Source organism: Pseudorasbora parva, chromosome 12 (assembly GCF_024679245.1).
Source record: "Pseudorasbora parva isolate DD20220531a chromosome 12, ASM2467924v1, whole genome shotgun sequence".
NCBI classification, from domain to species: domain Eukaryota; kingdom Metazoa; phylum Chordata; class Actinopteri; order Cypriniformes; family Gobionidae; genus Pseudorasbora; species Pseudorasbora parva.
The window spans coordinates 7,453,034-7,468,234 of NC_090183.1; the positions used below are offsets into that span (position 1 = coordinate 7,453,034).

At 44.0% G+C, this 15,201-nt stretch overlaps 1 protein-coding gene across 1 annotated transcript in view; it reads left to right on the plus strand.

The window, feature by feature from the left end:
* Positions 1 to 15,201, plus strand: part of LOC137093763 (protocadherin-9) — a 367,001-nt gene that overhangs the window by 71,207 nt on the left and 280,593 nt on the right. Inside the window, exon 3 of the mRNA XM_067458609.1 lies at positions 6,544 to 6,645. Within this exon, the coding sequence (XP_067314710.1) occupies positions 6,544 to 6,645 (102 nt within the window). The remainder of the gene's footprint in view (positions 1 to 6,543; positions 6,646 to 15,201) is intronic.

A 15,201-nucleotide genomic window follows, 5' to 3' on the forward strand; every position in this document is an offset into this window, starting at 1 on the left:
GAGACACATCATGAGATCAGTAGATATGCTGTGGGTGTTCTTGTTTGAACCAAAGCTCATGTGATTGACAGTGAGCTGTCGTACAGTCCCATAGCATCCCTTCAGGCACATTATATTCTTAAAAGCTCTTGATTTATGAAATATCATCTCTCTGGCCGTGGTGTCTTTATGAAGCATTTTAGTGTTTGTGCGTACATATGTATGAGTGTTTGACCTCCTTCCTGTAAACATGGCCCTCTGTGTAAAAGCTCTCTAAATAAATGATGATAGATAATCTAGATATATGGAGTAAATGGAAAAATGTTGTCAGCGTCACCTGTCTATCAAACACACACACTTATTTACCCTCAAGTGCGCCAGGCTACTTAATCCAGAGTAATATCCCCCCCTTAATCACATTCATAAATTGGTAATGATATTCATGCACTTGTGTGATATATGGCAAATTATAATGTCAGCGAGTCTTAGCCGTGCTGCCGTCATTTGAATATGGGCTCTATTGCTTTAATAAATCTTAGTGGGTGGGATATGGCAGTCATTAGGTTGAATGACAGTACAGAGTCGTGTAAAAAAGAGCATTCAGCTCTCATATGCATCACACTGTTAATCATAATAGGACTTTTGGGGCCATCATGATTCTCAAGTGTGATGAAGGGAAGAGCTTGGTTTATGTTTTGCGGTGTTGTAGATGGATGGATGGATGGATGTTTGGAGTGTAACGGTTCAAATTACTCGCGGTTCATTTTTGTAACGGTTTTAGGGTCATGGTTTCGGTATGGATCAGTATGTGATATGTTCAGGGACTAAAGTAATGATTAAATAAATTATTAAAATAATCAAACTTTAAGCAACAGCACAAATAAATACAATATAGTAAAGATATAAATAAAATACAGTGTTTTCCAGTTTTTTCAGGTATCTAACAGTAGCTTTCAAAAATGAATAAAGTACTCAAATGGAATACAACACTGCATACTCTTCACTGTATAAATGAAATAAAGATTAATCATTATTAAAGCTATTTATGAAAGGGTTAGTTTGCCAAAAAATGAAATTGATGTCACCCTAATGTCGTTCCACACCCGTTCATCTTCAGAACACAGTTTAAGTTATTTTATATTTTAGTCCTAGAGCATATGTAGTCTATGCACACTATACTGTCCATGTCCAGAAAGGGAATAAAAACATCATCAAAGTAGTCCATATGTGACATCAGTTGGTTGATTAGAATCTCTTGAAGCATTGAAAATACATTTTGGCCCAAAAATATCAAAAACTACCATTTATTTCAGCATCAGTCTTCTCTTCCGCGTTTATTTTCAAACCTCAAATAAAGATTCAAACCAAAAGTGATCAATGATTCGGATCGCCAATGTCACGTGATTTCAGCAGTTTGGCAGTTTGACACGTGATCCAAACTGCTGAAATCACGTGACATTGGCGATCTGAATCATTGTTTGATTAACTGATTCATGGCCGTTTGAATCGTTATTTGAGAAATTTGAGACGAAGGTCTTACGGGCGTGGAACGACATTAGGGTGAGTCATTAAAGACATCAATTTCATTTTTGGGTGAACTAACCCTTTAAAGTGCAATGAGACTTCCATGTCTTTTATTGTCTGATTAACATTAAAAAAAGCAGGACAGCAGGAATATTAGGCTGCTGTCATTCTAGTAGAAGTCATTCTAATCGAAGAAACTGAATGTAGTGTTTTTATAAGAGCGTTAAACATAGTGATCGGGTTGATGTGCTTTCGTTTATATATCACAAGCTTAAAATCGCAATTCATTTTTTGACGCTGCACAAATAGATTTTCATAACTATTCTCCTCCATTGGTTCTGTATTCATCTTAAACAGCAGACTTTATATTAATCAATTTCTGGTCATAATTTGGAGACGATGAGCATATAAACCGTTTTGCTGTTCTGCTTATATTCATCACTCAATAAAGAAACACCCCTCCGCCCCCATAACCAGTCTGTGGGTGAGAACACGAAACAAGGATTGATGGGACGTTGTCCTGCACCACTTCACAGACACTGAGCGAAAGGAGAATTTAAGAATGGCGCGACTATTATTTATATGACACCTTATTCAAAAGGAAGAACATCTTGTTCCGTGCATCATACATCATTACGCTATTTCTATGTCTCTGCATATGCACAGTCCTTTCAGGTCCATGAAGTGTTTACATGTTTAAACATTATTTTAAATAAACCATACTATATTTGAGATGAAGTGACAAAGTGCGTACCAAACCATAGGTGGAAAGTGGTACATTTTACTTTTTTTTACAGAGAAATGTTACACCCCTGATTTAGTTAGTTAGTTAGTTAGTTAGTTAGTTAGTTAGTTAGTTAGTTAATTAGTTAGTTAGTTAGTTAATTAGTTAGTTAGTTAGTAAAAAGTATAGTTTAATACATTTCCTAGAATTGCAAATCCTCTTTCTGTTGTTTCAATTCAAATTTCAGTTCAGCTTTCTGTGGGGTAGCCCCCATTCAATTCAAAGTCACACTTATGAGTTGAAAGGGAGCCAGTGCTACTGAACAAGACAATACATCAGCCAATTCTGTGGCACATGATGACTATTAGAACCAAAACAAGACTGTGACTAGCAGAAACCTGGAGCGAAAACCTTTGTACACTTGCGGAGTATATATTTTTTGTGATTTGTTGCAAATTTGTTGCACTAAACAGGAAGTACAGAGGCTCTTTTTTCTACTTTCTTAAGGCTCAAAATATGTTCAGTTCAGCAGAACATGCTTTGTTTGAGGGAATGAAGGACAGATGACAGACAGCTTGTACTTTTACAGAACGGAAGCATGCTTCCTTCTGGCTTTGATCACACATCTTGCTGCGAGAAAAGCTCTCAACTGCACACAAGGCTTGTTCTCAAGACTACACGCACCAAACACACTTCGCAAATGCCAAAGTTAGATTACTGTAAAGCTATAAATTAAAGAGTACAAACCATAAGCTAGTGCTCTGCGTCTATGCTCCCTAATGGTTAGAGTAGAGAACCAGGCTGGCTTTAAGCAAATTCGCCAACTGCCAAAGCATGTCGTCCAGGTCAACGTGACATTAATTAAAACAGAGTGTGGGTGGCACCATGTTCCAGACAAATAAATAAATACACATAGTGGTTAAGAAAACACTTATTTGACGCCTTGGCACTGCAAATGTAACTTCCGATTTCATGATGCAAAGCGTGTCGAGATGGAGAAGAGATAAATAACGCGTGCAAGAGGGCGGTGTTGCGCTCTCTAAGGCCTTCCTGGGTTAGAGACAGTGATGTATGCCCAGGCCTTTCATCGGCCCTGCCTCATTACTGGGCGGCCATTTTGTAAATCAACAAATAATTGCGGTATACATCATACACTGTTCACAGCGCCACAATTTACTGGATTTTGTTAGGTCTGACGCTAAGAGATGGAGTGAGATGAAAAATGAAAAACTCTCTCCGAAGCAAATAAACCATTTCCTTAGTATTCATAGGTTCTCCAGAGGGCATTTGAAAATGATTTCAGGCTTTTTGCTTGACCTTGAAACTCATGTAACACTTAATATACGTTTTGTAAATTTCCATCTTGTCTTGTTCATCATGCAAGTGCATATACAAAAGCCTTTATTTTGTTTGTTTTCTGGTCAGCATTTAGGTTTTAATTCATGACTCTGCAATATGCAGTATGTTTTGGCTTCTCTCACTTTGACTGTGAATTTCAATGATGCCGCCTTTACTCCGCCAAAAGCCTTTTTGATTGCTTTCTCTGCTTGAGTATCACTCTAATATCATTTGAAATGTCACCACTCATATGTGTTTGTTTCATATGCGTCCCTCCCGTCTATTGCATGTAAAAGAGCACAGGATAGAAGAGAAGGCGCGCGAGAGCAAAGCAGATTACCTAACAAAGGGCAGACTGATTTGAAAGCAGGATATTTCGCTGAGATTCACGGCGGAGGTTTGTCAAACACAAATGCTGTATGCTTATAAAGGCAATTTCATTTCCAAAGGAGATATAATCAGTCTGTATCATTTTGGACACAAAGCGCGAAGAAGAAAACATCTTCAGTTCCGCCTCAGCCTAAAAGCACTGTGTAATTTGGCACCTTTTGAGTTGACCGAGTGTTTGGAAATTGAGAGCCCCCTAATTTTAAGCTTGTGTGTAAAATATTAAGGATGCTGCCGAAGGTCAGAAAATTCTCAGAAACTATGTTTTTGTGTCGAGTTTATGAAATGGGACAGAATGCCCATTCATTCCCCTGGTTTTGATCATTAATGGAAGTGTCTTGTTGAGTTTCTTTAAAGACCTTTAAAGCCAGAACAGCTTTTGTAATACCTGTTGAAACAGGAAATTGGTTTTGACAGAATTGCAGGGATCATCTGCTTTTTTGATACAGCCAGTGTTGTGCCTTTTAGAGGAAAAAGCAGGTTCTGTCTCAAAAATGTAGCTGGTTCCTTTAACTGAAAGACAAGCCAGGAAAGTCAAGCTTAAGCTAGTAGTGTTTTTTGAATATGATACCTTGTCCAAGACCAGTTATAGTGCCATATTCCAAAAAATGGCTACCAGCATAAGCTGGATATTGAGTGTCAGTATTAACATTTTGACAATAATAATTTTTAATGTATCTGATTTATTGGCTGATACCCTACACTGTAAAACAATTTGGTTGGTTTTTGTTGGTTTAGCTTAAAAAAGTAAGTAACCTGGTTGCCTTAAAATTTTGAGTTTATTGAAATTAAAAATTTGAGTTGATACAATGAAGGAAATTTGTTTAATAAATAGAAACTCAAAATATTTTTGTATCTGAACCACATACAAAATTTGAAAAATCATGAAAATAGCACTATTTGGCATGTTTCACTGCATCATCAGAAATAAAACACACACAATTACCCAATATGCTTACAAAATCTTTTAATAATATTTTAATAAAGGTTGTCGAATCTCAAAAATTTTTCATTGTATTAACTCAAAATTTTAATTTCAATGAACTCAAAATTTTAAGGCAACCAGGTAACTTTTTTTCTAAATAATTTTTTTACAGTGTATAAATAGCTGATCATTAAAATGTTAGTCACAAATACACAATAAATCATTTTTTCAAACGTATGCAAAGTGGATACTAATTTTGATATTCGCTGAATATTACATTTAACATTGATAATGTTTAATAATGTTATACTTTAATAGATTAATAATGTAAATTATTTTAAGTGTTTTTTGATTTTTTTCAATTTTAAGATTGAGTGTTAAAGGGTTAGTTCACCCAAAAATGAAAATGATGTCATTAATGGTTCCACACCCGTACGACCTCAGTTCATCTTCAGACACAGTTTAAGATATTTTATATTTAATCCGACTGTGTATGCAAGTGTATGCACACTATAACGTTAATGTCCAGAAAGGGAATAAAAACATCATCAAAGTAGTCCATATGTGATATCAATTGGTTAATTAGAATCTCTTGAAGCATCAAAAATACATTTTGGTCAAAAAATATCAAAAACTACGACTTTATTCAGCATTGTCTTCTCTTCTGTGTTTGTTTTCAAACCTCAAATAAAGATTCAAACGGTCATGAATCAGTGGATTGATTCATGATTCAGATCGCCAATGTCACGTGATTTCAGCAGTTTGACATGCGATCCGAATCATGAATCAATCCGCTGATTCATAACCGTTGAATCTTTGCTTGAGGAATTAAAAAACCAAAGCGGAAGAGAAGACAATGCGAAATAAAGTCGTAGTTTTTGTAATTTTTGTATCAAAATGTATTTTCGATGCCTCAAGAGATTCTAATGAACTAACTGATGTCACATATGGACTACTGTGATGATGTTTTTATTCCCTTTCTGGACATGGACAGTATAGTGTGCATAACCTTGTATACGCTCTCTGACTAAATATAAAATATCTTAAACTGTGTTCTGAAGATGAACGGAGGTCTTACAGGTGTGAAACCATTTTTGGGTGAACTAAACCTTTAAGTGTCAAAATAGGAGAAATTAAATATACAATATTTTTACGGACAACCTGTTTTGAAAAGAAGCAAAACATTTCCTGTAAATTTCCAGAAACTTTCGAAATGTCTGTGTCCGTCTGTGTTTAGGTGCTTTGACGCCAACATGTCACAATTACAAAAAATGTACTGCCGTCGACAGTGTTACCACTGAAATGCATAACTGGGAGTTTGAGGACATAAACGGCGCCAAGTAGAACATCACGTGTTGACATCTCGAAATTACAGCATTGACAGTGTTACCATTGAAATGCATAATTATGAGTTTGAGGACGTGAACAGCTCCATGAAGAACGTCACGTGTTGATCTTGAAATGGCGATAATTACAACATGGCGTGAATGCAGCATTTCTCCCATTCATTCTTCTGTGAGAGGTCCATGTCCTCTTCCTCTCTTCTCTCTGGTTCCCATTACTCTCAACTCAAGTGTCACTCCAGCCATATCATCACTCTTTAAGACTGTTATTTACTTGTTTCCCTGGGTGGACTTGTAACCCCCCCCTTTTCTTGGCTTTTAAGGGAACGCTTACCCGCGCCCGCACCGAACTGAACCCCGACTATCTGGACCTTCGCTCCCGAGCCGAGCTGAACCCAGAGTACTGGACACCCTGCACTCCTCTAGTGAGTAACCTTTGTTCAGATTGTTGAGATGTCTGCTGCTGAAGCACCATTAGAGAACTACACAAATACACCTTTCACCCGCTTGTTTATATGTCTTCTCTGCTTATTGGTATCTTTAGTGACCTCTCTAACGATGGTCTCTTCACTACTGCATCATTATAACTAGGCTAATTTTACATAAACACACATACCTCCCTCCCATTGCTCTCATTACCTGAATATGTGCAGGGATTTTTGTCTTCTGGGGATCGGGACAGTTTACATGGAGCTTTGCTTGCCACCGGACCTAATTATGCTTGTTTTTGGTTTTCCTTTTTTTTAGAGCTGTTATTTATGTGGAAATAAAATCCTTAAATGTATGTAGATGATTTTCAGAAAAGCATATATTGCTCTAAATCTGATAATCGGAGGCAACGGTCTTGACCATTTATGTCAGTCGATGCTCGAAACATTTGAGTGTTTATCAGAGCAACGTGTTCTGTTTTGAAAAGGACATTTTTATCTGGCAATGTAAATACAAATTATTTGCTGTTTGGTCATGGTCAAATAGGATTGCTCCCTGTGCGTTCTTTCCTGACTTTCAGATTATATACTGTACGTCCACTCCTCGCCGACTGTTACCGGTTGTCCTGGCGGATTTAATTCTCTCATCTGAAAAAATGTGTGCTCCGGTATAGTGGGAGAAATCAAACGCATAAATCACCCATAACACCTTTCTTTTCATTCTACTGAGTGCTTAAGACTTTACTTGTGCACCGTGTGTGTGCGCGCACGCATTTGTAGGTGCTTGAATGAGTTCACCAGACTCAACAAGGTCTATGAGGGTGTGACTGAGACCCACAGAAAATATAGGCCAGTGAATAGAGAGGTAGAATATTTACAGTGGAGAAGGAAATGGAGGAAGCTCAGAAAGAAAACACGACTGTAAGACCAGGCTAGAACATTCTCTCCTTATTTCTACCATAGGGACCTCTCAACATGCCCACTGTATTGTCATTCACAGCCCTTCCGCTCCATCTTATAAGCGTGAATGGGCATTACTGATCAACATTTCACCCTGTCTTTGCTCTGAATCTTCCCTGTCTACTGCCTACTTCCAAAAGGACTGCAGGGAATATGGATACACTCTGCCTGTGGTTGGAATATTCTCCTGGGCAGTCGATAAGATGATAGAAATGACCCGCATGCTTCCAGATGTCACCATGCATATATAGTAGCTTGGTGTGCAGCCAATTACAGTGCTTTTCCGCTGGGGTATGTCCTCATCATTGGAGTGTGAATGGACACTTTGCCATATCATATTGTCCAATCACACTCATTACTCTCTCATACAGAAAAAACAAAAAAACAAAAAAACAAAAAAAAAAACAGATATCTTGCAAGTAAAATTAAATTCTGTTCAACAATTGAGGTTATAATTACTTTCAAGGTAACTTAAGCAAACATAAATCTTATTGATGTTTTTTTCTAAATAAATGATATACTTTTTTTATTAATTTAATTATTAAATGTAACAAATTCCATTTATTCAGTTATTAACTTAAAGGGGGGGTGAAACACTCAGTCAGTGTCATGTCAATCTTGAGTACCTATAGAGTAGCATTGCATCCTGCATATCTCCGAAAAGTCTTTATTTTTTTTATAATTATATAAGAAAGATGCGCTGTTCCGAGTCTTTCCGAAAAAAGCCGAGCGGGTGGGGGCGTGTCATGTGAGCGGAGCTAAATAATGACGTGTGCAGCAGCGCGCTGCAGTGAGGAAAGTGAGTCGCTCTGTGAGGAAAGTGATTCGCTCTGTGAGGAAAGTGATTCGCTCAGTGAGGAAAGTGATTCGCCCGCCGCGTGAGAAAAGTGAGTCGCTCTGTGAGGAAAGTGATTCGCTCTGTGAGGAAAGTGATTCGCTCAGTGAGGAAAGTGATTCGCCCGCCGCGTGAGGAAAGTGAGTCGCTCTGTGAGGAAAGTGATTCGCTCAGTGAGGAAAGTGATTCGCCTGCCGCGTGAGGAAAGTGAGTCGCTCTGTGAGGAAAGTGATTCGCTCTGTGAGGAAAGTGATTCGCTCAGTGAGGAAAGTGATTCGCCTGCCGCGTGAGGAAAGTGAGTCGCTCTGTGAGGAAAGTGATTCGCCCGTTGCGTGAGGAAAGTGCTAATACAGATCGACCGCCGGCCTATCAGTGGGTAAGTCAGTAGCTACTGGTTATATCACCTGTTTAGCATCCTACAAGCCAGCGCTTTGATGGGCGTAGCCTGTTGCTTTCGCTCTCTCCCTCTCTCTCTCTCACGCGCTTCCGGTAGAATTGTCCGTAAGGCCCATACAAGGAAATTCCGCCCCCATTAACGTCAAAGGGGACGCATGATCTCAAAAAACTTGCCGAAACTTATGACTAACCGGAAGTAGTATTTTTTGACAAAGAAATACTCCCATCAAACGTCCACCTTAACTTTTGAAACTTTGTCTATGTTTAGTATGGGATTCCAAGTCTTTAACAGTGTAAAAAGATCAGTATGCATGAAACAGCATTTCACCCCCCCTTTAATAATTAACCTTATTTATTAAATACCATTATACAATGCTCTTATATATCTAGCTTTGTTTGATTTTTAAATTTGAATAAATCATTTGGGTCATGCGGTGTCAACTCAAACAAATGTCCCTGGCTAAAAGAAAATATTATAATTATTTTTTTTTAGGGGTGAAAGAAATACATAAATGAAAAAGAAATCCAAACTATTAAATGTCATGGATGGAAAATTAAAGAGTTTTGTAGAGGGGGGTCAAAATTACTTTTTATTAATTTTACACAGAGATTGGTAGGTCTTTTAGTTAAATCTGTTTACTTTATCAATCTCTGTTGTATTATATGCCAAAGGTGACAGTTAAAAAATAGGAAAAAAGTATATCTTAATATTGTTTTAGAGTCTGGTTCTTATCAAACTTTTCTTTTGGTATCTTGATTTTAAAGGCCATTATATGGTACAACAAACGCCAGTGATGCAGCTCTATTAGTAAAAAACAAACAAAAACAATCTACAATCAACACTATCACAAAGCGCTATAAATATTATTTTTCCAAGTTTGCGTGCCTTTAACTTTAATAGTATTAAAGATATCCTAATTTCCTTCTAGATCCTATTAGGGGTGACCCCGAATAGTCGAAGATTCGATGCATCGATATGCGGAGCCTGATTCGACCATCGATCTCGGGTTATGAAACGAGGATCATACCATTTTGGCAATATGGGGGTGCTCAATATTTTTAAATATTAAAAATATTTTAAAATATACCATTTTAATATCTTTAAAATTCGAACACGTTCAATGAGTGTACACACACACCGGCGCCAGCAGTCAGCGCCTGTCCGTGGCGAAGTTGTTGAAAATCCTGCCGCACCACAGAGCACTTTTTCAAGGTTTTATATTAAATTTATATTATATTTCCCTCAAATCGTCAATGTAGCCTATACATACTGATTTAACCCTGTGCTACAAGATACACTCATCGTGCAGCTCTTCTGTCAGTCAATTCAAAATGGAGCTCGCGTGTATATAATGTGCGCGTCAGGAGGCGGTGTGAGATCCTGAGGCGCGGGGCTGAGCTTCGCGTCCTTCACTCCTTTAGGCACAATTGGCTTAAGAACGTGCATGTAAACGCACTCAAAGTGTTCTAGAAAGCCTTCCTCTCTAGGCAGGTAATTTTTTTTAGGTTTATTGATCAACATGTTCTTTTATATATTTGTTAGATTTTCTGTATTTCGATCGTGGCTTTAACATTGTAGCAAGTTCGATATAGTAAGGAAGGAAGAGGACACAGGGGTCGGCTGGACTGTTGATGCGTATCTTTATTTTCTCTTTCTCAATGTCAATAACACACTTCTTCGTGTGTTCTCAGTCAAACTCCTAAGCAACAATAACTTCCGGTTCGCGGCACTTCCGGCTTCCGGGTAAACTCAGTCTCTGTGTTCTCGCACCAACAGTCCGACTCTCTCTTCCTGGTCTCCGGTTCCGCTGGTGTTTTATCCCGTCTCCGCGCTCATTACTGGAACAAGAGACAGGTGTTATTGATCTGCGTCCAACCCACTCACTTACCGCTCGTCCCGCGGCCCTCTCTCCCGCTGCAGACCTCGCTGAACCACGCCCCCCTTGCCACATACCCCCACCGCCCGACTCAGGCCGGGGAGCCGTCCGGCCTGCAGCCCCCCCCCCCCCATTTCTGGAGAGGAAATCGGCCACAGCCATCTGAGCACCCGGCCTGTGGACCACCTTGAACTTAAACGGCTGAAGAGCCAGATACCAACGGGTGATCCGCGCGTTGGTATCCTTCATGCGGTGGAGCCATTGGAGAGGAGCGTGGTCCGAACAGAGAGTGAACTCCCGCCCCAGGAGGTAATAGCGGAGAGTGAGAACGGCCCATCTGATGGCCAAACACTCCTTTTCTATGGTGCTGTACTTAGCTTCCCTCTTGGAGAGCTTACGGCTAATGTACAGCACCGGCCGCTCTCCCCCCTCCACCTCCTGGGCCAGGACTGCGCCCAGCCCCCTGTCCGACGCGTCAGTCTGCAACAAGAAAGGGAGAGAAAAGTCAGGGGAGTGTAAGAGCGGCCCGCCACATAGAGCAGCCTTTACTTGGGTAAAAGCCTGTTGACACGGCTCCGTCCACTGGACCGTATCTGGTAGCCCCTTTCTAGTAAGATCAGTCAAAGGGCTGGTGAGGTCCGAATAATTTGGTATAAACCGTCTATAATATCCCGCCAGCCCCAAGAACTGTCTTACCTCCTTTTTGGTCTTGGGCCTCGGACAGGTTGCAATTGCGGCAGTCTTATCAATTTGGGGACGCACCTGCCCATGACCCAAGTGGAAGCCCAGATACCTTACTTCCACCCGCCCAATCGCACACTTCTTCGGATTGGCCGTGAGCCCCGCTCTCCTCAGCGACCTCAGGACCGCCCTCACATGCTGCATATGCCGCTGCCAATCGTGACTATAAATCACTATGTCATCCAGGTACGCAGCAGCATATGCAGCATGGGGACGCAAAATCCTATCCATGAGTCGCTGGAAGGTTGCGGGCGCCCCGAACAAGCCGAAAGGAAGCGTGACAAATTGGTGTAATCCAAACGGCGTGGTGAAAGCTGTTTTTTCTTTGGACAATGGAGACAAGGGGATCTGCCAATAGCCCTTTGTTAAGTCCAGTGTCGAATAAAATCGAGCCGTACCTAACCGATCAAGCAACTCGTCAACCCGCGGCATTGGATACGCGTCGAACTTCGACACAGCGTTCACCTTGCGGTAGTCCACACAGAACCTGACCGAGCCGTCTGTTTTGGGGACCAAAACTATCGGGCTCGCCCAGTCACTGTTGGACTCCTCGATTACTCCCATGTCGAGCATTGCGCCTAATTCGTCCTGAACTACTTTTTTCTTGTGCTCAGGCAAGCGATACGGCCGGCTGCGAACTACCACGCCCGGCTCGGTCTCGATATGGTGCTGAATCAAGTCGGTACGTCCCGGTAGGGGCGAGAACACGTCAGCGAATTCCGCCTGTAATTTCGATAAGTCAGCGAGTTGTAACGGTGAGAGGTGATCTCCCCCAGGGGCCAACGCGACTGATTGTGCTTTAATGCTCGCCTCTGGCCCGAGATCATCCTCTCCCCCGATCACCGTTGCCAACAACACCGATTCCACCTCATTCCATTTTTTTAGCAGATTGAGGTGGTATATTTGACGTGCCCCGTTCCTATCGGATCGTATCACTTCATAATCGAGCTCTCCTATCTGCCGTGCGACCTCAAACGGCCCCTGCCACTTTGACATTAATTTTGAGCTCGACGTTGGGAGTAGAACGAGCACTTTCTCTCCCGGTGTGAATTTGCGTAGTTTAGTACCCCTGTTATATGACCGGCTCTGGCGGTCCTGGGCTTGCAACAAATTCTCCCTAGATAGCCGCCCCAATGTGTGGAGTTTTGTTCGCAAGTCCATGACGTACTGAATTTCGTTTTTGGCCAACGAAGGCCCCTCCTCCCAAGTTTCTCGTAGGACGTCCAGCACCCCCCGTGGCTGTCGACCGTAGAGAAGCTCGAAGGGGGAAAACCCCGTGGAGGCTTGCGGGACCTCGCGCACAGCAAATAAGAGGGGTTCTAACCACCGATCCCAATTTTTGGCGTCTTCCTGTACGAATTTACGGATCATGGATTTAAGAGTGCGATTAAACCGTTCGACCAAGCCGTCTGTTTGTGGGTGATAGACGCTGGTTCGAATGGATTTAATGCCCAATAATCCGTACAATTCGCTTAACGTGCGTGACATAAACGCCGTGCCTTGATCAGTGAGGATTTCTTTCGGAATCCCCACCCGGGAGATTAAACGAAACAGTGCGTCCGCAACACTCTTCGCCGAGATGTTGCGGAGAGCCACTGCTTCCGGATATCGTGTTGCGTAGTCCACGATAACTAGCGCAAAACGATGTCCGCGTGCGGATCGCTCTAATGGCCCGATGAGGTCCATCGCAATTCTCTCGAAGGGGACCTGCATTAATGGTAGGGGGCGCAATGGCGCTTTTGGGGCGGCCAGTGGGTTCACCAACTGACATTCAGGACAAGACGCGCACCACCTGCGCACATTGTCATGAATGCCTGGCCAAAAAAATCGGGTCATTAAACGATTCAGCGTGGCCGCCTGTCCCAGGTGGCCCGCCATCGGGTTAGAGTGAGCCGCCTGGAAAAGCATTTCCCGGCGGCTCTTTGGTACTAACAACTGGGTTGTATCTAGCTTTGTCTGAGTGTCTTGGGTCACTCGATACAACCGATCCTTAATTATGGCAAAATAAGGATACGTGACGGGCAATGCGGGTTGGAGGGACTGACCGTCGATAGTGCGGACCTGTTGGAAAGCATGTTTTAGAGTCTCATCTTGGGACTGCTCCAGAGGGAAGTCATCGCGGTCCGAGAGAATCAGTCTCTCAACCCCGCTCGGTTCCCCTGAAGCTGTTCCCAAGGGTCCCGTATCAGTCTCGCCAACCTGCACTCGCACCGCCCCGTTCCTAGCCTTGTTTCCCCAAGCGGCATCCGCGCATAACGACCCCAATAACGCCGAAAAGGCGGGCCAATTCGTCCCCAGAATTAGCGGATGCCGGAGGTGGGGACTAACCGCCACCTCAACATTATGCTTTTTCCCCCTAAACTGTATCGTGACTGGGACAACCGGATATTCCACCACATCCCCGTGCACACACCGCACCTTAACCATGCGGCTTGTATCCAATGCCCCAGGCTGCATCAGGCTTTGATGGATCGAGGTTTGGTTACATCCTGAATCCACCAAGGCCTGATATGTACCCCCCTTGATACTTACAGGAATTTGGTACTCTCCTGCTTGATCGGGGGTGGTCCGCTGGACGTCCGGGATCCGGATCATTGTCCCGATGTCCATCCTCGGACATCGGTCCACAAAATGATCCGGATCACCGCACTGCCAGCAGGCCAGCCCAGGCTTACCCGCCACCCCTGCGGCGGGGAGTGGGTTGGAGGATGAGCGCGGAAAGGGGGCGGAACCAGAGCCATTGTCACCACCAGCCCCCAGTGGCCCCGCCCCCCTGGGCGGGACCCGTGAACTCCCAGACGGTCCAAGGCCCATCCCACCCCGGCCTCTGGGGGGGACGCGAGGAGGGCCTGGAGGGCGGGACCTGGGGAGAGGGACAGGTCGAGAGAGAAAGAGAGAGGGGGGAGAGAGAGAGGGAGAAGTTAGTGGGGGTTCGCCGACCCCCGGGCACGCCACCAGGTGGTCCTCCGCCAGGTGGATGGCCGTCTCCAGCGACGTGGGCCGGTGGCACTGGACCCACTCGGCGGTCTTCCGGGGAAGCCGAGTGATGAACTGCTCCAGCACCACCAGATCGACAACATGGTCCACGTCGCTGCCGCCGGCCAGCAGCCATCTGCGGCACTCGTCCCGGAGCTGTTGGGCCAATGCGAAGGGTCGACCGGACTCACCCCACTCCAGGGAGCGGAAACGCTGGCGGTGTTGTTCTGGGGTCCGGCCGACCCGCTGAAGTATGGCCCGCTTCAGGTCGTCGTAGTCCAGGAGGTTCGCGACCGGTAGATGTTGCGCGGCCGCCTGGGCTTCGCCGGATAGAAGGGGGATGAGGCGCACCGGCCACTGTGCCCGGGGCCACCCGCAGGCCTCCGCGGCTTTTTGGAACAGATCCACGAAGGCCTCGGGGTCGTCTTCCGGCCCCATCTTCTGGAGGGGCACGTGCACCGGTGCGCTGGCCCGCCCAGCGGCCTCGGCGCGAACCTCCCAGTCCATCCAGCTCCGGAACCGCTCGCGGTCCTCTTGCTGGCCTTGGACGATGGCCTCGAAGCGGCGCTCCTGTTCGGTCCGAAGGTCCAGCAATGCCTTATGGTGTTCCTGGTGGAGGACCGCGAGGGAGTTGATGATCTCCGCAAATGGCGAGGCGGAGGGCGTTGTCATGGCGGCGGCTCTGTCCTGCTTCCTTCCCGGGTTTCGGCACCAGTGTAGCAAGTTCGATATAGTAAGGAAGGAAGAGGACACAGGGGTCGGCTGGAC